Below are 24,710 nucleotides of genomic sequence, written 5' to 3'. Positions count from 1 at the left end.
ATAGATTGACACAAGCAATTCTCTGATCAAATATGCCACCAATTAGGTTATAGTTCCTGTGGCCAGTAAACACATAAATAGATTTAGCTTGACTACTGCAGAACGTGCATGGTGTGCACAAGTCATGGAATGGCCTAATCATACATTTAGAGTTCAAGGTTTTCGAAGCATCTGACTAATGATATATTTACAGTGGATATAGAAAAGAATCACCCCACTTTAAAATAATCACATTCTGTTGCTTTGCAGCCTTAAAATGAAGACACACATTTTTGTTTTATGCAGCTGTATTTACTTATGCAACTTTTAACATCCAAGTGAAATGGAGTGGAAATCCAATACAGCTCACCATTGAAAAAACACTATTCCTACAGTAAAGCATGGAGGTTGTAATATCCTGTTATGGGGGTGTTCCTCTGCAGCAGGGACCGGAGCACTTGTCAGGATAGAAGAAAAAATGGATGGGGCAAAATACCGTAAAATTCTTGAGGAAAATCTGCTGCCCTCTGCCAGAAAGTTAGCAGTGGGAAGAAGGTTTACCTTCCAACACGACAAAGCACGCAGCAAAAATGACCACACAGTGATTAAAGGGGAAAAAAGTAAATATCCTTGCATGGCTTAGTCAGAGCCCAGACTTAAACTCCATTGAAAATCTGTGGAATGACCCGAAGACTGCAGTCCACAAATGGTCGCCATCAAATTCAACTGCACTTGAGGACTTCTTCTTAGAAGAGTGGGCAAATATTGCAGTCTAGATGTGCAAAGTTAGTAGAGACATATCCTAACAGACTAAAGACTGTAATTAAAGCAGAATATGGTTCAACAAAATACTGAACTAAGGAGGGTGATCCTTTTCCAACTTAATTAAACTTAATCCTGTTTTTGAATTTAGTTTATTTTTTTCTGACATGTTGGTGTTATATCTTTCACTTGGATGTTGCACTGAGTAAATACAGCTGGATTAAGCAAAAACTGGGTCCATCTTCATTTTAGGCTGCAAAGCAACAAAATGTGATTTTAAAGGGGGTGATTCTTTTCTATACCCACTGTATGAAATTATAGATCATTACTGAACATTTCTGAGCGCAGAAACGTATAACCAAGAACTTGCTTAACATTTTGTGTACAGTTTAGTTTATTAAATAGCCTTTTTTCTTGTTTAAACTCTGGATATGGTAGGGAATAATTAAAGCCCAACTGCCAGTTGACCCTCTCACTCACTCCAAATTTCTACCCCTCCATAAGCCCCCCTCCCTGCACCCATTTGTGAAAAATAAATCAACATTTGTGCCTTAAATCTAGGTGCCCTCTAGCCAGTCACATAACAAGCAGGGTGGTTCTTCAGCATTGCTAAAGCTGGATAGAATGGTGCTCATGTTATAATAATGTGCCCCATTTTTTGCAGAATTTTACTGTGATGTCAGGCTTTGTGTGAACAAAGAATGCGCCAGTGACATTCTAGGTTTACAGAAGGAGGTTGAATGATGCTGGACAGCATTCAACCTGGAAAAGTGGCAGACATCCGCATTTGAAGACAACACAATGGGTGGCATTGGAGTGCAGAGAGAGTGAGTAGAGATTTAAAAATGAAAAAAAATTAATATTTATTTTCAGTGTCCTGTTGGGGAGATTAGAGGAAATCCCATGGACCATCACCAGGACTGGTGTCTCCATTGGTAGATCTTCCCCACAGTTCCTGTTCTGGGATTTCCCATAACATTCTGTCCTGGTGTTAACGGTCACTGGAAGAAATGGGTGAATGTGTCCCAGCAGAGACACAAACAGCAATAATTCTCTATGCCAGAAACATCATGTAAAAGGTTGTACCAACATGCGCATAAATGTGCACATGTTTTCGGGCATGGAAGCACCGCAGATACTGGTGCCTAGTGGACTATTTAAAACTGGTACCCACATGAGATCCTTGCTGAATGGTCTTTCAGCTTGAGTTCCTGTTATCCCCGATCCTGAACTTGCTTAACCTTGTTGTTGACCTTGCTTTCATCGGACTTGCTTCTTGATAATCCTTGTCCATCTGCATTTGCTGCCTACCTCGTTTACTGATCAGGACTCGACCAAGATTTGCCTATCAATTCTGTACGTCCCTGCCTGCATGTTGCTAACCTCTGCTCATTCCTGAATTTGATTCTGCTCATGTTTTGCTGCCTTCCTGCTGTTACCAATCTTGGCTTGCAACCCAGGTCTGAGCTCTTCTAGACTTGGTGTATTCTGGGTTCCCTCATCACTGTGCTTCCGCCTACTTGACATCAGCACTCCCAAGTTAAAGTCTTCAGGTCCACCTTCCTGACACTTGCACTCTTCTGTTGACCTCAAAGCCCCTGTCCCAAGTTTCAGGGGTGCTCAGCAGGAATTTTGGAAGAGGCTGCCCTAGGTATCTTGATCTCTCTTTATGTAGGCAAGTGACACTCTAACATTTGTTGAACATGACAATACATAACATTTGCATCACAATTGGGTAGATGGAGATAGTCTAATTCCTTTATATCATTATATAAATTTTTACAATGCTACTGTGAATAGTTTAATATTACAATGTTTCTTAATATTTAGCAACAAAAGAAAGATTCTAAATCTAGGCTGTGGTAGAACGTGTTATTTTGTATGCCCAGTCAGCGTGTAGCTGATGCAAACTATTTGCAGACCATCCTCAAGTATGTGAGCCTCAGGGGAGGACTGGGCCAGGGGGCAGGGGGGCATTTGCCCCCCGGGCCACTCTGATGCCCCGTAAAAAGGCTGCACTGCTTCTGCCACAGACATGCCTAAAGGATTCCTGGTGAAGAGAAGTAAAAAGTCCCCACTGCTGACCTGCTGAGTGCGGGTTGAAGACAAGGACAGAGTGCAGGCCTCCCTCCCCAGCATGGATGGTGTAAACGGTGTTTGAGCAGAGGCCAGTCCCAGCTCCCCCCAACCGCCCCATGCTGGCCAGGTCGGGAACCCAGATTCAGCCAGTAGGTAGAGAGTACGTGTAGCAGGGCTTCATCCTGGAATGGGGGGTCAGGATGATGGAAAGAGGGAGAGTGAGAGGGGGGCAGAGTTGCTGCACCATGGGCCTCTGGTCTGTACTTGCCCTCTGGGCCAAAAGTTGCCAGTCTGCCCCTGGTGAGCCTCCACCTTCAGCTTGGCAGCACAGGTGTTTGTTGCAAGTCAATAAATTATTTTCTACATCTAGTAATGTGTGACTAAGACATCTGTGGGGAACCAGCTGTATAAAGACATTTACACAAGTTTTATTTTTCTCATCTGTCACTTCAGGCTAGAAAAGGAATTACAGAAAAATGAAGAAAGAAACTGCTACACTTACTCTTTACAATCTTTTTTGTGTCCTGACTTGGTCCTCCATGCTGGCTATTGCTCACAGGAACATTTGAATTTGAAATACTGGATTCCTTTGACTCTTGCTTTTGTAACCTATTACATAAACGAAGATAACATTTGTCTCGTAAATCAGGTCAAAAATGGATTTTTGTAAAATCTTACCGTAAAATCCTTTTCTCTTAGCTCATTGACAGACGTAGTCCTCGGTGATACACCACCTTCGGGTTATGTTGCCTCCACAGGAGCAGGACTAGACAGGAAATTAAAAAGCTCTGGCCACACCCCAGGGGCAGTCCCAGAGGGTATATCCTCTCTCTATCTGCCTCAGCAAATCAGTTATGTGAAAAAGCAGTCTTTAGAGATTTTAACCCAACTCAAAAAAACAGAGGGGCGGGGACTACGTCTGTCAATGAGCTAAGAGAAAAGGATTTTACGGTAAGATTTTACAAAAATCCATTTTTCTCTAGCGCTCATTGACAGACGTAGTCCTCGGTGATACACCACCTTCGGGACGTCCCAGAGCAGTATCACAACTGAGGGGTGGGAAAATGGAAATCAAATCCCAATCTAGAAGGCCCAACCGGTGCCAACTAGAAGTTTACAATGCTCATCCTTGATGAGACTCAACAAAAAAAGAGAAAACAATTTTTTTTTTTTTTTTTTTCAAACAGAAAAAAACCCTCGAGGTAGACCACCGCTCTCCTCAAATTGCGGCCTGCAAAACCTTGCGGCCAAATGAGGCATCCGCCGATGCCGTCACATCAATTTTATAGAATTTTGTAAAGGTATGTACTGACGACCAGGTGGCCGCCTTACATACCTGGACCACTGACGCCTGATGGCGAAAGGCCCAGGAAGTACTGAGCGCTCGAGTGGAGTGCGCCCTAACAGGGAACGGAGGACTCTGACCCTTAATAGTATAAGCCTGTACCACCGTTTGTCTAATCCATTTGGCAATGGTCGCGGCAGATGCAGGCAAACCCTTTCTGGGGCCATCCGTGATCACAAAAAGTGAATCCGTCTTACGGAATGATTCCGTAGCTTTCAGGTATACCCTGATTGCCCGAACCACATCTAAGGAATGCAACGCATGTTCCCGATGATGCTTGGGCTGAGGACACAAGGAAGGTAGTACAATATCTTCATTCAGATGAAAATCTGAAACCACCTTGGGAAGAAAAGATGGCTTAGGATGAAGTACTACCTTATCCCTATGAATCACTAGGTATGGGGACTGGCATGATAATGCAGCCAGTTCTGACACCCTGCGAGCAGAAGTAATAGCCACCAAGAAGGCCACCTTCTGGGATAAAGTAAGCAAGGGAATCTCCCTGATGTTTTCAAAGGGAGGTTTCTGTAGAACCGACAAAACCAAATTAAGATCCCAAGGCGGTAAGGGCGCGCGGACTGGAGGAGCCAGGTGCCGCACCCCCTGGATGAAATTCCGCACCAAGGATTTGGTAGCTAAAGGCTTCTGAAAGAAGATTGCTAATGCTGAAACTTGACCCTTGATGGTGCTCAAGGCTAGCTTCTGCTCAACCCCCTGTTGCAAAAAGGCCAATATTCGAGACACCGAATAGGTACGTGGAGGAAATCCTAAAGATTCGCACCACGCAATATAAGTTTTCCATGTGTGATAATAGACTTTGCTGGAAGTCGCTTTCCTTGCTTTAATAAGGGTAGGAATGACTGAAGCTGACAAACCTCTGTCCTTCAGTACTTGGGTCTCAATGGCCAGGCCATTAAACCCAGCGACTGTAAAGCATGATGGTAAATTGGTCCTTGAGACCACAGACACTCCCTGAGACGAAGTTCCCACGGAACGTCTACGACTAACATGTCCAAGTCGGCCAGGCCGGCTTGAGGAGGCCAGCCTAGAATTTCTAGGACCACTGGCGCTGATTGGATCTGAACCAGGCGTCCCTAGAGGTATCTGGCCCCGACCATCCGAGAAAGTCTGGTCGTTTTCTGTTCCCACACATTTATCAGATACCTGATAGTTATCAGGAAAGGTGATCTTTTCTGGTTGAACCTCAGGGACCGAAGTCACCCGACTAGAGGCTACTTGGCCTATCTGGTCAACCAGATCCGATTCCTGTGAGGTATCGGGACTAATCTTAGGAAAAGGTAAAGGAAAAGATCTATTCAGGGAACGGTAATTACCGCTTCCTGTAGTACTTAAATGTTGGAAGGGAAGAATCGCACCGGTAGTAGTGGTTGATGCTCGATCTAATGTCCTGAATACCGGTGAAAACGTCCCCCCACCCTGAAACCGGGTGGGGGCGCACCTTCAGGCTGTGTACTCCTTTGCTTCGGGTTTGGCTGGGTTGGTCCTTTGCTTGTCCGACCAGCCCTTCTTGAACCCTCCTGGAGGAGTCTTGCCTTTCCCGCTAGTACCAGCCGGGCGCCCTTTATGGGCGGTAAAGAAAGGTCCTCGCTTGTTGCAAGGTCCCTTAGCTTTAGCAGCCTGTGGCAAAAAAGTGCTCTTGCCCCCAGTGGCATCCTTAATGATTTCATCTAGGTTGGCCCCAAATAGACGATTCCCCTGAAAGGGGAGATTTGTCAAGGTCTTCTTGGAACCTAGGTCAGCTGACCAGCATTTTAACCACAGCACACGTCTGAGGATCACCGCTGTCTTAGATGCATGCCCTAATAAGGGAGTAGTGTCCAAGGCTGCGTCACAGATAAACTGTAGCCCTTGTATAATCTGTTCCATCAAATCAGATGTCTCCTGGGGAATATCTTTTCCCCTAAGATCTTGGCGTACCATTTTCGCCCATTCCGTAAGTGTCTGGGAAACTAGACCAATAACAATTACTGGTCTAAAAGCTGACCCTATCAGAGAGAAGATGGTGCGGGACTCTGCTTCCATCTTTCGATCCACCGGATCCTTAAAGGACGAAGTGTCCTCCACTGGAATAACCGAGGCTTTATTCAGCCTGGAAATAGGCGGATCCACGACTGGTGGTACCGTCCATTTCTTAATGATGGATTCCTCAAACGGATAGCGTCTAGCAATACGCTTGGAAATAGTAAAGGTACGTTTAGAATGCTCCCATTCTCCTTTAATCTGATTACCGCAACATTTAGGTACAGGAAAAGCCTTCATCGTCTTGATGGGCTTATTAGTACCAAAAGGAATCTCTGTTTCAGTTGCCTCTGCCGGTAAAGCCTCAAGTTTTAAGGTTTCCTGCACTGCCACAACTAGTGCGTCCACCAATGCTTCTTCCTGAATAATAGCAGGAGAAGAAGCGTCCTCCTCACTGTCTGAGGGGGCTTTACCTGGGATAACAGCCCTTGCAGAGGAACCTGCAACTGCCGTGACCACCTCTGAATCTGAGTCAGAGGTGTCAGATGGTATAGGGGTAGGCGGGGGTCGCTTCCTTGACCCCCGTCCCTGACAGGCCGCCTCCACCCGAGCCACCATAGACTCCAAAATTGCTGTAAATGACTCTATACTCTGTGCACCGGCGGGTCCCGTGGCCCCCTCGAGGGAAACAGGTGGGGGAATGTGTGTGGCAGGGTCCATGATAACTCCAGTTACTTTCTGGATAATATAATTCAAAAATAAAACTTTTCTCTTTTTTTTTTTTTTTTTTTTTCGACCCCCAGCGCCACAAAAGCCCCTTAGTGTTACCTGCTAGGGATCCCTATCGATCGAGAGAGAGAGAGATAGACCCCCAGGCTCACCACTTGATGCTCAGAGTTTAACTGCAACAGGTTACAGCGCTGTCTTAACAAACAGGAAGTCTTTTGGCTGGCTGCCCAGGAAGAAAGGAGGCGGCTCCGCCCCTCTGTACGCCTTCCGGCGCCTCCCCCAAGCTCCACGAGGTGTTTGGATCACCTCAAACATGGCCGCCCCCATGCTGGAGACACGAGGCTACGCCAAAATGGCGGCTCGTGCGATCCAGCAAAAAAAAATGGCGGCGGCCCGTACTGAATAGCGGTGTGCTGCAGGGCACACAACACTCTCACTGCATGGGGATATGGCGTGGTTGGCGGTACCGGCCCTGGCGGACCGCATGGCCGTTCGGGAGGCCTGCTAATAGCTGGAGATCTGATTAGGAAGGCAGTCTACATGTCCGTGGCTTCTGACTGGTAGGTAGCTTATTCTTAACCCATAAGATTCCCAGAATGCCACAGATTACATCTTTAAAACATGTATACAATTAGATTGTTAGCTCCCAAACCAAGCCTCCTGGCTTTTTGCACACATAAAATCACACTCAAAGTAGGAGGATCTGTGTCATGTTGTAGGATAGAAAGGGACTCTATCTTACCATACAGAGAGGGGCCCGCGTTCACCACAAAACCCGTCAGGGGGAAAGGGGGAACATACTACTCACCATACCGGAACCAGGCGGGCACCAACTCCTGACAGTACCCCTCTCCACCAGGGCGGGAGGGCTGTCGACCGATACGGACGCCGTGACTCATGGTCTTTGGCGTTTCAGCGAGACGTTTAACTCGCGTGGACAGTCCTTTAATGGGACTTTGTCGCGGCCGACCCAGCGCGGAGCTATGGCCTGCACGCGCTCGTAGGCTGAACTGGGGTGACCACCGGATCTCAACATCCAGCCCGTCGCCCAGTTCAGCTTTCTTGCTTGAAGATCTCACAGGAACACTGGAGAAAAAAGCTGTCTAAAAAAAATCCTTTAAGAAAAAATTCTTGCCAGGACCTAAGATCCCAGCAAGGTGTCTAGGTCCTTACTCCTAACTAGACAGAAAATAACTGATTTGCTGAGGCAGAGAGAGAGAGGATATACCCTCTGGGACTGCCCCTGGGGTGTGGCCAGAGCTTTTTAATTTCCTGTCTAGTCCTGCTCCTGTGGAGGCAACATAACCCGAAGGTGGTGTATCACCGAGGACTACGTCTGTCAATGAGCGCTAGAGAAAACACTTTTACAGGAATTGAACACCAGTATATTAAATTTGGAGGACAATGCTTGACTTCTATCCTCATGTTTATTTTTGTTCAGAGCAGCAACAATATCTCATTTGAAATGATAGTTTTGACATTCTCTAACCTATTTACAGAGAGACACTGTAATGGGAAATTCTGAACGCTCTTTTTTAAAATGCTAGTTCCCTGGCTGTCGTGCTGATGTTTCTGCCTCTATGCCATCAGAGTTGCTGATACGAACAAGTATACAGATAAGGAGTTATGACACTCATTCAATATCCATACTTGAAAAAAACAGGCATCTAGCATTTCCAAAGGGACGGCCGCAGTGGCAACCCCTATACTCCTGTCATGACAGACAGAGTCACTTTAAGTATTACACCCCATGATTTGCAAATAGCAAAGAACAGATGAAATGTTTGCAAACATGATATCAACAGATTTCCACGATTTGGTAACTTTGTCTACTAATGACTAATTTATAGAAACAATTGTGCAGATATTGGAAAACACATATGGGCTTTTTTCAAAGAAAACGTGTGTAGTGAAAATGATACAGGTTGACATTGCTGACCACCTTGTAAAAAATAGATTTTCCTGTCTGTCATACTAAGCCTTTGGCTTAAGTGCTTTAAGTGGTTGATCAAATAAAATATACAGATCAGATGCTATGACTAGGTTTAGGTCAGATATATATATATATATATATATATATACATATATACACACACACATACATACATACATACATACATACATACATACACACACACACACACACACACACACACAAATAAAATAAAAACACCCACCCAAAATCTAGAAAAGACAGCTGTAAGTATAGAATATTCTGCAGGTTAGAAAACAACTAACCTGTTTATGAGGGAGAAAAAAAAAAATACTAAAAATAAAAAATCTCAATAAACTTTAAATACAATGCTAAAAATTTTCTAGCACTAGGAGTGAAAACAGATTGATGCCTGGAAACTTGAATACATTTTAGAAATGGATGGTGGCAGTGATTAGCTAGTTATTGTGTAGAGGCATAAATACTAATTATAAGAACTCTAAAAACCTTTAAATCATTTAGAACTTACATTTTGAAATAATAAAATGACCTATCCCAATGTGAAACAAAGCATTAAATACTAGTATTGTTATACACATTTTTGATGAGGATTTACCCATTTCAGTGTGTAAATAGAAATCATATAGCCAGACTATGCACACAGGTTGCTTCTTGAGGTGGAATTATAAAACATTTAGCAAACATGACAAACTCTAAAACTACATTATGTTGCTGTGTAAAGAGTTCTTTTAGACTATAACTGACCCCATGCCAGAAAATTAACAAAGAATATACTGTATAGGCCTACCTGAAATAGGCCATTAAACTAAATTTGTATTGGTAATGGTTGCAGATACAACAGAACATAGCTAGTGTGAGCTTTGGTGCCCTATATGATTCAACATTAGCCTAGAAGTGGTTGTAAATACCCAGTGAAATGACTATCCTCAGAAGATACAGAGATTAAACAAATCCTACATAAGTTGTACCTGTTTGTCTGCAGTCTTCTACTCTCTACCTCGGTTCAAAGTCCAGAATTTTCAAAGATTGTCTGAGCTGTCAGAACAGAGGGGGAAGAGAGCTGAAGTCACACTCTGCAGAGCTCAGTGAGGAGAGCTCTCAGAGCTGATTGGAGGGAAGGGAAATCCTCCCTTTACACAGCACCCATGAACAGAGCTGAGGCTGTCAGTCAGCTGGAAATCCCTCCCCTATCACCTTTTTTCTCTTAGTGTCAGGAAAATTGGCACAAGTAACTCATGCTGATAGCAGAGAAATGAAGCAGCAGACAGAAATAACACGTAGTGCTCTTAATTGAATTGAGACATGTACACACTATAGTGGGATAGGCTTTGCTCATATTTCATGTCTGAAGTCTACAACCACTTTAAGGCAAACAGTAATCCTGTCTGGAAAATGAAATTGTGCAAAAAGCTGGCCATCAAAGGAGAAAGAAAATACTTACTTCTCTGCTGCTTGTGCAAGCAAACACTACAGTGTTTAATAGAAATCTAATGCCAAATCGGTTTCAGACAGACAATTCTTTTAGCCGTGTCAATCTTTTGGTCCACCTAATCTACCACTAAGCACATAAGGGGACCAGGAGATACACACCTGAAGTGTCAATTTCCCCCACAGATTTCAGCAGGTGATAACAGAGTAGCGTTTGGCAATGCAGCCAACAGAACAACCATTTATCCATTTGTCCTTTCACAGGAAGAGCTTTTTGAACTTTTTCCCTGAAAAAGGTTGTATTAATACCAGCCCCTCTAGTACCACATTCTTCTGTTGGTACCCCCCGCCACCCGATTCACCTACCACAAGTAAAGCATTTGGATTTCTGGTAAGGGGAAGCATAGAACTCACTACCCTTCCTCCCATGTGACAGCACTGAGGAGGGACCTCTCAGGACTCTCTATCCTCTCTCTGACAAAACCAAGTTCCAAAATCCTGTGTAACCATGACTCATGACTTGAGCTTCTATAAGGCCTCCTCTCTTTGGTCCCAGTAGTCAAACAGAAGATTTGGGGAGAGAAAGAAATGTAAATATGTGGAGTTGGTTTTGAATTTAACTTGTTGATTTGCCTCGCATGGCCTAAACAGTTAAGGTAAAAGATGGACACAAACAACTTTTGTCAGTTCCCTGACAGACAGCATAACCACTATGCCAAAGTGGTCAGGTTCAAGTTCCATACCTTTAGCTGAAATCGATGAGTGCATTAGCAAACCAGCAATAAACAAACAAAAATGTTAAATGCAGTATAAATGAGAATACTATCATGGTTTAGATTGCACTCTAAAGGAATTGTCTGGGGTATGGTGCAGGGTCTCCCAAGAGGTACTTCTTTACCAAGCAGAGGGGCAAAAGGTCTCAGGATATTTGGGGGCATCTATATTCCAGACTCTTCAGCTGGCCAAATGTTGGGGCCTATAGTAACCGTTGGCACGCTTTAAAGCAGTAAAAAAGGCCTACGAGCTGTTCTATAGCTGGTTAGGTAGTTCCTAATGGCTCAATCTCTAGTGGCCACAGCAAGTAATGCATTTGCCAGGCAAAAACGTCTTGATCTTTCCTCCTCTATAGTAAGGTTCTGTGGGAATTGTAGTTTAGAGCCTATGAATTACAATACGCATTGCGGTCTCTGGGGACTACATTTCCCATCACCCCCTTCTCTCCTGTGCTAATTGGTCCCTCTGTTTGCTAGGAGGGGGAGGAACAGATCAGGCAAAAAGCGGTGATTACAAAGAGACCACTGTTGAAGGTGGAGCGAGCAGGAACATAGAGCAGCTCAGGTGCTCTGTCACTGCTCTGGCTGCGGGAGGAGAGTAGGGACAGTAGTGCAGAGCTGGCACAGTGCCCATCTACGTTCATTCACATCATAACCCTGTTGATGTGCATAGCAGACATGCTGCATTTTTTGCAGTGCAGTGAATGGCATCATGTCACCACACTGCAGTCCACCAACTTGAATGAAATAAAGTAGCAAAAATGAAAAAAAAAAAAAGTAGTAAAAAGTGCAAAGCGCTGAAACCTTTATCCCACCCCCCATCTCCCCCTTCTCTCACACTGACAATATGGATAGCTGGTCATTGCCATGGGGAATGTGTATCAATCCAATAAATATTTTTAGAAGGATTTTTAATAAAGCTTAAAAAGGGAAACAAAAATACACAATTTCCTTCATTGCCAGTGGGGTATTCACAATTTTGCCCATGTTAAAATTAGTCCAGATGATTAGTTCAAACCCTCAAACATTATAGATTTTCTAAAAGAGGCCATGCAGAATAAAATACTGTTAGTTCCAGTATATTGGTACTTTATGTCACACAATGATAGCACAAAGGTTTAGCAAATATCAAGTCCATATTTTCAGTGAACGATATACTAAAGTTCCATAGTTGAGGTTTTAAAAACCTTTATGTAATCAATTTATAGTTACCAACAATTAAGTTTCTAGAATTTTAGCTCTCACTACAGCGTATGTGGCAAAACGCAACATGTAGCACAATCAACATTTTTATACTTTGACACCTCCGAGGCATGAGTTTTTGTTTATATGTGCTGGAGCAGCTTTACATTTTTTGGGGGCTTTGGATGCAAATCATTTTTTTCCCCCTTAACATTATTGCCAATACATAAGGGCTGAAATACAATAGTTAAATAACATGCCTGGATGGATGACGCACCTGCACACTAAGTAGTGCACCTGTAGGATGCATTCCCGCAAAAATTACATAAAAACAGTTGTTGCTGACCAACAGTTCTGATCCCATATTCGGTTTGTGAACAAAATGGGCAAGGCCATGGCCATATTTGGTTAATGAAGTCAGCCAGCTGGTTTTGTTTGACAATCAGCATCTGGCTGTGGAGCGGTCATCTGTGGTAAGAGTCCATGGGGTGAGGAATGTGGGAGCACGTTGACATGCTTGTGTCAGCAAGGTCAACTTTTGTGTTTGATGATGGATCTACAGCGCTTTACAATGTGATTTGACATTGGACTTTCATTGTGGAACTTTTTTTTTTTTTTTTAATTCTTATCTGCACCCCACATTTGAATAAGCATCCTTCTTACTCCTTTGTGGATGTCAGGAAATGGCCAGCCAGTTTTGATATACCATGTTTGTTATGCTGGTGAGACAGGGAATGACAATTTTTCAGTTAGTGAATTTTTTTAAGACTGAGCCTATTTTTGACACTTTGTTTACAGGTTAAAAATCAGTATTTTTTGATAGAAAACTACTTAGAACCCCCAAACATTATATATATTTTTCAGCAAAGACTCTGGAGAATAAAATGGCAGTCATTGCAATATTTTTTGTCACGCTGTATTTGCGCAGCGGTCTTTCAAACGACCTTTTTTTGGAAAAATTATGAAAAAAAAAAATCACATTTCACTGCATTTAAAAAAAAATCTAAACAGTAAAGTTAACCCATTTTTTTGTATATTGTGAAGGATGATGTCACGCCGAGTAAATAGATACCCAACATGTTATGGTTTAAAATTGCGCACACCCGTAGAATGGCGACAAACTACGGTCAATAAAAATCTCCATAGGCGACACTTAAAAATTTTTTTAACGGTTACCAATTTAGAGTAAGAGTGTAGCTCTTTTTTTTTTTTTTTTAATTATTGCTCACGCGCTGGCGATCGCGGCGATAACTCACGTGTGGTTTGAACAGCGATTTCATTTGCGGCGCGACTTCCATATAAGTTTTCTTTCCTGCGCGAGCTCACGGCGAGGCGGGCGGTAAAATTATTATTTTTTCCCTATTTGTTTATTTTTTTTAAATTTTAACACAGGTTTTAAAAAAAATAAATCTGATCACTTTTATTGCTGTCACAAGCAATGTAAACATCCCTTGTGACAGCAATATGCAGTGACAGGTACTCTTTATGGAGGGATCGGGGTCTAAAAGACCCTAGACCCCTCCAATACACTTCTATGTTTTCAAAACGCCGAAAACTGCATTTTTGAATACATTCACTTTTTGAAACTGCCGCCTTTAGCAGCTGAGTAACCCGGATGTGACGTCATGGACGCCGCCTCCGGGTTACGTCATCGGAGACCCGATGGAAGCCGCATCCATAAAGCCGGCGGGAGACCCGGGCAGAGCTGCGGAAGGCAGGGGGACGTCTCCTCCCACTCGCAGGGGTAACGAGCCGTATCGGACAGCCGACCGCCGGCTCTAAACAACGGTATCGGGATGATGCCTCTAGCTGGAGGCATCATCCCGGTACAACCACTTAAAGTCAGCCAACGTAGGCCTACGTCATTTTGCTTTAACCGCTTGCCGACCGCTGCAAGTACATATACTGCGGCGATCAGCCCCATGCAGGCAAAGTGACGTACCCGTATGTCACTCGCCTGCGAGCCAATAGGAGGCGAGCGCGCGCCGCCGGAGGCACGCTCCCACCTTGCTCGCTCACTGGGATGTCCGCCGGTCACTCGCGATCGTCAGTTACAGAGGGAGAAAGGCAGGCGGCTAATGTAAACAAAGCCGCCTGTCATTCTCCCTTGTGCAACAGCAGAGATCATACGGTCCTGCTATGTAGGATCGTAGATCTCTGCTGTTACATGAAAAGCCACATCCCTGCACAGTAAGAAACACGCCCCTAGGGACACACTTAACCCCTCCTTCTCCAATAAAGTTAACCCCTTCCCTGCCAGTGTCATTTTTACAGTAACAGTGCATATGTATAGCATTGATTACTGTAGTAATGTCACTGGTACCCCCAAAAGTGTCAAAAATGTCAGTCAAGGGTCCGATCTGTCCGCCGCAATCCCGCAAAAAAAAAAAAAAAAAAAAAATCGCAGATCGCCGCCATTACTCGTTGAAAAAATAAAACAATAAAAATGACAACAATCTTTCCCTTAGTTAGTAAACACAATAACTTTTGCGCAAACCAATCAAAATACTCTTATTGGGATTTTTTTACCAAAAGTATGTAGCAGAAAACAAATTGGCCTAAAATGTTAAAAAATTTAGATTTTTTTTGGGGAATTTCATATAAAAAAAATGTGAAAAATAGTTATTTGTGCAAAATTGTTGCTCTTTTTTTGTTTATAGCGCATGATCAAAAAAAAAAAAAAAAAAAATCGCACAGGTGATCAAATACCACCAAAAGAAAGCTCTGTTTGTGGGAAAAAAGGACGTCAATTTCATTTGGGTACAGCGTCGCACAACCGCGCAATTGTACATTAAAGTCACGCAGTGCCGAATCGCAAAATACCCCCGGGTCAGGAAGGAGGTAAAATCTTCCGGGGCTTAAGTGGTTAAATATTAAGGTTCTCTCCTGGAATGTCAGGGGTCTCAACTCCAAATATAAAATTGGGCTCTAGTGTTAAAAACACATACAATCACACTGCCCTCAAATCATTTTTCTGTATTCATTTGATGGGAAATAAAACACTGGCTATGCGCCGTCCTTGGATCCAGCAAGCCATACATGCTACATTCTATTCGTGTAAGGGGCTTCAACTTTACTTCAAAAAGCCCCGTACACACGTACCGATCGTCGGCCGAACGATCGGCCGTCTTTTGTCCAGGGCTGTCGTGTCTGTTGAAAACTGCAAAAGACTGCACATGAATTTTGTCGGCCAACAGCAGCCGACTGCAGAAGTGATGTCATGTGATGGTTAACTTTCCGTGTCTTTTTTCTTTTCTGAGCATGCCCAGTCTTGCAAATCTGCTGTCTGTCGGCCGAATTCTGTTCTGACTGGCGAACAATCGGCCGTTCTGGTGTTGGCCTACAAAAATTTTAAAGCATGCACATCAGATTCTTTTCGGCCGAAAGGGCGCTGTCGGCTGTCGGAAGAATCATACTAACAAGCCTACAATCGGCCGATCGGTCGTCGGCCGAATATTTACGGCCGACAATCGGTATGTGTGTACGGGCCTTTAGTCTCTGCCTCGCTCTATAGACACAGTGGTAACTGATCCTGAGGGTCGCTATGTGATGTTGATTATTGAAATTCATTCCCATCGTCTAGCGCTGGTGAACATGTATATTCCTCCTCCATTTTCCAGTGTCATTCTATAAGAAATTTTGGGAAAGTTAGCACCTCATTCCCCTTACAGGCTGTTGATTGCAGATGATTTTAACAATATTCTAGATTACACTCTGATACCTCCAATCCACAACGAGCACTTAACCAGGACTTCTCAGTGGACAGAGGCAGCTGGCTTCACTAAAATATGTAGGTGGAAGCATCCACAGGACAGATGTTGCTTGTATATATCCCATGTGTTTCACTCCTCATCCAGAATAGATTTGGCTTTGCCAATGAGGATCTATTTTTTATGGTGCAGGATGCTACTTACCTTCCTGGGGGAGTATCAGACCCCCCCCCTCCCCAATTCAGATTACCTTGCAGATTGGGGCCATAGGTCAAAGAGGTCTTGGAGACAGTCACCTAGATGGGTGGGGGAGCCTATGGTGGAGGAGATCTTTAAACCACACAAATTCGTTCTGGCAGACAAATGAGGGGTCAGTCAAGGGTCAGATTGAATGAGACGCTTTCAAGGCCTCTTCCAGAGGGACATATATATCTGCCATTAAGGGAGGAACATAACCACATGCTGGCAACTCTGCATGACAAGGAACAAGAATATGCAAAGCAGAGGCATAACTAGAACCTCTAGGGCCCCGGCATAAGACATGATGAAGAAGTGGTGGTGGTGATTGGGGGGGGGGGGGTTCAGTCAGAGGCAGCAGTGGTGGTGATGGGGGGGGGATCAATCAGAGGAAGAAGTGGTGGTGATGGGGGGGTGGGGGGGGGATCAATCAGAGGAAGAAGTGGTGGTGATGGGGGGGTCAATCAGAGGAATCAGTCGTGGTGATGTGGGGGGGGGGGTCAGTCAGAGGAATCAGTGGTGGCGATGTGGGGGGGGGGGGTCAAACAGAGGAATCAGTGGTGTTGATGTGGGGGGGGGGTCAGAGGAATCAGTGGTGTTGATGTGGGGGGGGATCAGAGGAATCAGTGGTGGTGATGTGGGGGGGGGGTCAATCAGAGGAATCAGTGGTGGCGATGTGGGGGGGGGGGTCAGAGGAATCAGTGGTGGTGATGTGGGGGGGTCAATCAGAGGAAGCAGTGGTGGTGATGGGGGTTCAGTTACAGTCATCGGTGATATGGGTGGGGAAATCAGTAGCACTGGCACTTACTTGTTCTCAGTTTCCATTGTGCCTCCACTGATGCTCCTCCTCCTCTGCATTATTGGCTGTCAGTGGGTCACCTAACTTTCTCCTCCAGTACCTGCCTCCTGGCCAAGGCATCTGTCTGCAGGATGGGTGAAGCCGGGCAGCATCCGGCTGCACCTCCCCCCTCGCACAGTGGAATAAGTGGCAGCCAGGCCCGGACCGCCCCCCCCTCCTCGCACAGTGGAATGAGCAGCCGGCAGCACCTCCCCACTCGCTCAGTGGAATAAGCGGCCAGCTGCACCTCCCCCCTCGCAAAGTAGAATAAGTGGCTGGTGGTGGGCCCCCCCCACAGTGGAATAAGCAGCAGGTGGGGGCAGGTGGGCACCCCCAAAGTGGCAGAACTCAAGGGCCCAGTCGCAAGCGCGACCGATGCAACTTTCCGCACACGTCAATACTCCTCCTTCTGATGCCCTGGCAGAATCGTAATGTGCTAGGAGAGATTTAGATCTTCACTACCAGGACATAACCCACTACTCCCTGAAACGGGGTGCGGAACGGATTTTTGAACAGGAAAATAAAAATGGGAAAGTTGCTAGCATTACAAACAGCTCAGGATAAGTTTCAGTAATTCCATGCATTTCCTCCCAATCTGGATCATTACTTCCAGACAGAGAGGACATTTTACAAACATTTGTCTCTTTTTACAGAGATCTTTACTCATCTATTCCCCCTTATGCTATAGAGGACCTGTTGGCTGTTCTAAATCACTTATAATACCTGAAGAGATCAGGGACACTTTAGAGGCCCTATTTAGGGAGGAGGCGATGCGTGCAATAGGTTCCTTTTCTAATGGGAAGGCGCCTGGTCCGGATGGATTATAAACATTATGCGGAAGTTCTCTCTCCAAGATTACTGAAGCTATATGCGGAGTGCTTTGAAACCAACTCCCTCCCCTCCTCCTTTTATGAGGCGCACACAGTGATGGCCAAACCAAACAAGGATCTCACTAAACGCTCTTCTTAAAAGGCCTCTATACTTAATCTAGATTTCAAAATCCTCACTAAACTGCTAACAGACTCATGCCTGTCCTAGAGCATTTAATCTCCCCTGACCAGACAGGCTTCATGCCGAAAAAAGCCATGGATATTAATCTGTGCAGGGTTTTTACGCATACGCAACTAGTGCAGAAGGTATCCAGCGGAGGGGGTTCTTGTTTTTCTGGATCTGGAAAAAGCCTTCAATTTGATAGATTGGCAATATATGTCCACAGTGTTAGAGGCTTATGGCTTTGGTCCCAAGTTCAGACAGTGGCTAAATATTTTATATCATAACCTGACTGCAGCCATTAAACTCAATGGTCTGACCTCTGAGTACTTTCTGGTTAGACGGGGTACCAGACAAGAATGCCCGATGTCACCTGGGCTTTTTGCCTTGCTAATCGAGCCTAATCCGGGGTAAGAGGTATTCAGGTTGGAAGCCTGACAGAAAAGGTTGCACTATTTGCAGATGATATGGAGCTTTTTTTGATGGATTCTGATGCTTCTCTGACTGCGGCGTTATTTTGAATTCCTTTGCTGGCTTCTCCGGGTTTAAAGTAATTTAGAGCAAATCTCAAATCCTTCGCCCTGCAGGGTGGCGGCTAATTGTTCTTTACAGCGGGGAGACAGAGTTAAATATCTGGGCACTCATATTTTGAATTCAGTCTCACATTTCATTACCTTGAACGTGACTCCTCTAAAACAGACATTGAAATGTAGGTTATAGGCTTGGCAAAATTTATTTTCGATACTTATTGGAAAAGTTAACCTATTAAAGATGCAGTTCCCCCCATTGTTCCTGTGTATATTCTGTAATTCACCGGCGTGGATTCCGAGGTATACATTCCAGAACATTGATAGGCTGGTCTCCACTTTCTTATGAAATAGACAAAATCCCAGGATTAAAATTACAGGTTCTCCAGCAGCCATGGAAGCAAGGGGGATTGGCGGTGCCAAACTTTTTTCTCTATCATTTGGCAGGACAACTAGTGTTTGCATATATGTGGCTGATCCTCCCAGAGGATGCAGCTGTTGCACTGGAGGCTGCGATAGTGGGCTCTCACGAGGCTCTGTCCCATCTCCTGCTCAGAGACATCAGGGCCCCTACCCCATTACTAATTCTATGAGAGGAATCAGAGCTTGGGTGGTAGAAGACAGGGCGGACTCAAAGCACACAGGCAATATCCCCTCCTGCCCCATTGTGGAATAACCCTCAGTTTCCACATTTGTTTAAATTCCCAGATTCCATTATATGGACCAAATATGGTATTAGGAGGGTAGCAGATGTAGTTAAGAATTGCACACTTCTACAGTTTGAGGTCATGAAATCCACATTCAATCTACCAAACTCCCATCTGTTTCGATACTTACAATTGCGACATGCATACAATTCTCAATTTGGTACCTCACCAATTACATTGCAAGAGAGTGGTATTGAAACTATGCTAAGAAATGATTCTTTGGATAAGGCATTGTCTAATATTTATCAGCAGTTATTTAGAGATACGCAGAGTCATTGAAACTTGCAGAACAGCTTGGGAAAGGGTATTTCCCCAGATAGACAGTGATGACTAAGACAATGTATGGGATATAAATTTCTCTCGGTTGATCTCAGCTGGAGATCATTTAGTTTAAATTTCTACCTTGTATTTACGATTGGCTAGATTTTTCCATCCCAGTCGTCCTGTTGGTGGTGCACCTCATTCGGAGCGAATTTCCTGCATATATTCTGGGAATGTGTGGCCATACAGAAGTTTTGGCTGGAAGTGGTGGAATGCGTTGAGGAAGTTACTACTCTCTGCATTAAGCCCAGTACTTAAGTGTGTCTCTTGGGAGTGGTAGATGCTATAGCTCCAAAGAGTTAATACGTACACTGCTGACTTTGTTATTTTTCTATGCTGGGAAAATTATAGTGCTCTCCTGGAAAAAGCCTACACCCCCTGTCATCCAGGCATAGAAGGCGCTTGTAAATAAAACCCTTCCCTTTTATAAGGCTACCTATGCCAGCAGGGGTATACCCAATAAATTTGAGAATGTGTGGGGCGGATGGACAAAGCGTACCTCTACAGTGTCCAATTATTATGGGAGTAGTTGGAAAGCCTTTGCTTCTGTTCATTAGATAGATTGTTTTGACTGCATTAGATATATTGTTTTGACTAGATAAATGTGTGTCTAGAGTTATGTTCAATGTATATGCGTTGGATCTGGCTTTGTGCAATGTAATGATTGTCAGCTCCAGTGTTGTCTCCTTGGTGTGGCGGTTTTTTGAAGAAGACCACTGATGTTGGGATAAGGAATTACAGATTAAATTCATGTCATACGTACCTGTAAAAGATGGGAAAGAAGTATTGTTCTTTTACACACATGTAACCTCTGAGCTGTGCGCCTTGGTGCTGCAGTTGTGAATGGTACCCTAATTCCGAACCGTACGATACCACTTTTTTGGGACCCTTTAGTTGGGGTACCTAGCACAATCGTACCGTACCAACAGGGTGGAGCTACACTCTGCAGAACGTTGATTGGTTGACAGAGAATCATCATTTCGCCTATCACCATGCCTATCAAGTGACGTTGATACTACTTTCCGGCTACACCACGCCTATCATGTAAGGATACTGTTGGCGGTGGAAACGCAAGCCTGATCAAGGTGTACCATTCCGAACCGAACCGTACCGCTCAGTGGAAACAAGGTATTATAATTTTTCAACATGTACTGTGTTGTTTGAAAAAATAAAAATATGTTTCAAAAAACAGAAAACAAAAAACACAGATGACTCACAGAAAGCAATATAAAATCAAATTTTATATTTCCATGTTTAGCAGCTTTGTGGAAATAGAGCTATAAAAGAGAAACCGCTAAAGAAAGGGTTGAAGCTTATAACAGCCATAATTTATCCTGCTCATCTATGAAAAGGTCAACAAAATTGTGAACAAAACAGAGGCTGCTGGGAATTGCAGCTATATAACTAAATTTTACAGAGCACAATATGATCATATTTCTGTCATAAGCACAAAAAGATAGATACCGCTTAAGTTTTTTGTACCAGAATAACCACAATAAGCCACTGTATATAAAAGAAAAATGAGATGAACTTTTAAAGAGCAACTTGAAGAAACTGAAATAAGATGTTCAGCACATGGCAGCATATAGCATTTCTGAAAAAAGACACTGCAAAGTATATTCAGATTTACACAACACCCATGTTCTGCAGAGATGTACATAATACATCTGAGCTACTGGCTCTTTAGTAGCAATGGACTGCACCTAAATGGAGAGGGTGCAGTCGTACTGGGAGAGAAGATGGCTGAACAGTTAGACAGGTTTTTAAACTAGATGGGGGGGTCCAGATGTAGAATAAACCAGTAGGGAGCAAGGTTCAGCGGGCATTAGCGGTAGGGTGACAAGAGATCCAAAACCAAAAGGTAGGTAGTCTGACAAATCTAAAGTGCAGCCTCATAACATCTAACGAGGATAAAGTATAAAACCGGACAATGGAGCTAGGGACGGGGTAGAATGCCTATGAGTAGAGCTTCAAAGGGAAGGTACTATGGGGAAAGTATTATTGGGCGTATGCCATAGGCCCCCCAACCAGAGGGAGGAGGGGAGGCAGACCTCCTTTCACAGCTTGGAATGGCAGCAAGGATGGGAAAGTTCATTATAATGGGGGATTGTAATCATTCAGATATAGACTGGGCAGAAGGAACTGCGTATTCATTTAAGGCTCGCCATTTCCTAAATGTTTTGCAGGACAATTTCATGGGTCAGATGGTGAACGCACTGACAAGAAACAAATGCGTTACTAGACCTACTGATTACTAAACAATACAGACCTGATCACAGAAGTAGAATATAGGGCAACTTAGGAAACATTGACCATAGGTCAATTAGTTTCAGTATAAATTATAGAAATACACAAGGGTAATACACGGACACTGAATTTCAAAAGCCAACTTCCCTAAACTGAGCTTTGTTAGACGATATAAAATGGGATAAAATCCTAGGAACAAAGAAAAAAATGTGAGTGCTTTAAGAACATACTAAATAAAAGGTATTGGCCAGTACATTCCAACGAGGAATATGTTTAAAAGAGCTAAAATAAACCCTGGGTGGCTAAACTCCAACGTAAAAATGCATATAAAAACTGAAGAAAAGGCCTTCAATAAGGGAGAGAAAAAAAAAAAAAAAACAAGAAATTCTTTAAGTATTTAAATAGTAAGAAAGTGAGGCCAGAACACATTAGCCCCATAAAAGGACGACGAGCGGAATCAGGCTATAAAGGACAGAGAGAAGATGAAGGTGCTAAATAAATTCTTCTCCTCAGTCTTCACAAAATAATTTGGGGCATACAGTAACCTAGACTGTAAAGTTAAAGTTAAGAACACGTCACAGGAACAACCCTCATGGTTAACAGAAGACAGACTCATAACTAGACTTGAAAAACTGAACATAAATAAGTCACTGGGACCAGATGGCTTACACCCGAGGGTCCTTAAATAACTCAGCCAGGTGATAGCCAGACCATTGTTCCTAATTTTTATGGATAGTCTGATGGGACTGGTACCAGCTGACTGAAAAAAGCCAACGTTGTACCAATATTTAAAAAAGGGCTGAGATATATCCCTGGGAACTACAGGCCAGTTAGCCTAACATCAATAGTCTAAGATATTGGAGGGAATGATGAGGGACTATATACACAAGACTTTAGTAATAAAAACGGTATCATTAGTAAAATTCAGCATGGATTGATGAAAAAAAAGGAGTACCTTGATTAAAAGCTGGCTTCAGGGGCGAGTCCAAAGGGTGATGATAAATGGGAGTACTCGGAATGGTCTGGTGTGGAAAGTGTTGTTCCCCAAGGATCTGTCCTGGGACCAATCCTATTTAACCACTTAAGCCCCGGAAGATTTTACCCCTTCCTGACCAGGGTTTTTTTTGCGATTTTTTACTGCGTGACTTTAACGGACAATTGCGCGGTCATGCGACGCTGTACCTAAACGAATTTGACGTCCTTTTTTTCCCACAAACAGAGCTTTCTTTTGGTGGTATTTGATCACCTGTGCGATTTTTTGATCATGCGCTATAAACAAAAAAAAAAAAAAAAAAAAAAAAAGAGCGTCAATTTTGCAAAAATTATATTTTTCACATTTTTTTTTATATGAAATTCCCCAAAAAAAAAAAGTAAAAATCATAATTTTTTAACATTTTCGGCCAATTTGTTTTATGCTACATATGTTTGGAAAAAAAAATAAAAAATTGCAAAAAGCGTATTTTGATTGGTTTGCGCAAAAGTTATCGCGTTTACTAACAAAGGGAAAGATTTTTGTAATTTTTGGTGTTTTTTTTTCAACGAGTAATGGCGGCGATCTGCGTTTTTTTTTTTGCGGGACTGCAACATTGCGGCGGACCGATCGGACCCTTGACTGACATTTTTGACACTTTTGGGGTTACCAGTGACATTATTGCAGTAATCAGTGCTATATATATGCACTGTTACTGCAAAAATGACACTGGCAGGGAAGGGGTTAACTGTATTGGAGAGGGAGGGGTTAAGTGTGTCCTAGGGGCGCGTTTATAACTGATTGGACATGGCTACTAGTGTAAAAACAGATCAACGGTCCTACATAGTAGAACCGTCTGATCTCCATTTTTACACAGGGGAGAATGACAGGCGGCTTGTTTACATTAGCCGCCTGCCTTTCTCCCTTCCCGGCGAACGATCGCGAGTGACCGGTGGACATCGGGTCCGCTGGTCACACGCACTGACTTGTTAGGGAACGAGCCGGGACGGGCGCGCGCCTCAGCGGGCGCGCGCTCGCCCGCTATTGGCTCACAAGCCAGTGACAGGCTAGTGACGTACTGGCCAGTGACAGGCTAGTGACGGCGGTCAGCAACCGGTTAAATTTATTCATAAACGCCCTAGAGGATGGGATAAACAGCTCAATCTCCGTATTTTTGTAGGATACTAAATTAAGCAGAGCAATAACTTCTTTGCAGGATAATAGGGGGGGGGGGGGGGCATCTACATGGCAAATTAAGTTTAAGGTTGAAAAATGTAAGGTAATGCATTTGGGTACCAGAAATACGAACGCAAGTTACTCACTAGGGGGAGAGCCTTTGGGGGAATCTAAGATGGAAAAGGCCAAAAGAATACTGGCATGTATTAAAAAGGGGATTCACTCCAGAGATAAAACGATAACTGTCCCACTCTACAAGACTCTGGTCTGGCCGCATCTCGAGTATGTCAGTTCTGGGCACCGGTCCTCAGAAAGGATGTGCTGGAACTGAAAAGTGTCCAAATAAGAGCAAAGCTAATAAAGGGACTGGAGGATCTCAGCTATGAGGAAAGACTACAAGCATTGAACTTATTCTCTCTGGAGAAGAGACACTTGAGAGGGGATATGATATCAATGTACAAATACCATACTGGCAACCCTAGCATAGGGAACAAACTATTCAGCGAAAGGGAATATAAAAAATGACTCACGGCCATTCGTCAATAATAGAAGAAAAGCAGTTTAACCTTAAATTGCGCAAAGGGTTCTACAACGTCAGAGCTGTAAGGATGGGAAATGCTCTTCCACAAGCAGTGGTGTCAGCGGGGAGCATCGATAGTTTCAAAAAACTATTAGATGGGCACCTTAACCACCACAACATACAGGGGTATACAATGTACTATTGACAAACACTTCTACACAAACTCATCATAGATTGTACTCGATGGACTTGTGTT

The 24,710-nt window shown here is 43.8% G+C and overlaps 1 protein-coding gene across 1 annotated transcript in view; it reads right to left on the bottom strand.

Moving 5' to 3' along the window:
• LOC309551042 (elongin-A-like) overlaps positions 1 to 24,710 on the bottom strand; it is a gene marked incomplete at its 5' end in the record, with an annotated part of 96,374 nt that overhangs the window by 7,587 nt on the left and 64,077 nt on the right. The window contains one exon of the mRNA XM_082251483.1: positions 3,323 to 3,429. Within this exon, the coding sequence (XP_082107609.1) occupies positions 3,323 to 3,429 (107 nt within the window). The remainder of the gene's footprint in view (positions 1 to 3,322; positions 3,430 to 24,710) is intronic.

This window comes from Pelophylax lessonae, assembly GCF_965119305.1.
Source record: "Pelophylax lessonae genome assembly, chromosome: 3".
NCBI classification, from domain to species: Eukaryota; Metazoa; Chordata; class Amphibia; order Anura; family Ranidae; genus Pelophylax; species Pelophylax lessonae.
The sequence above is the reverse complement of the archived record's forward strand: the minus strand, read 5'-3'. Positions and strand labels throughout refer to the sequence as shown.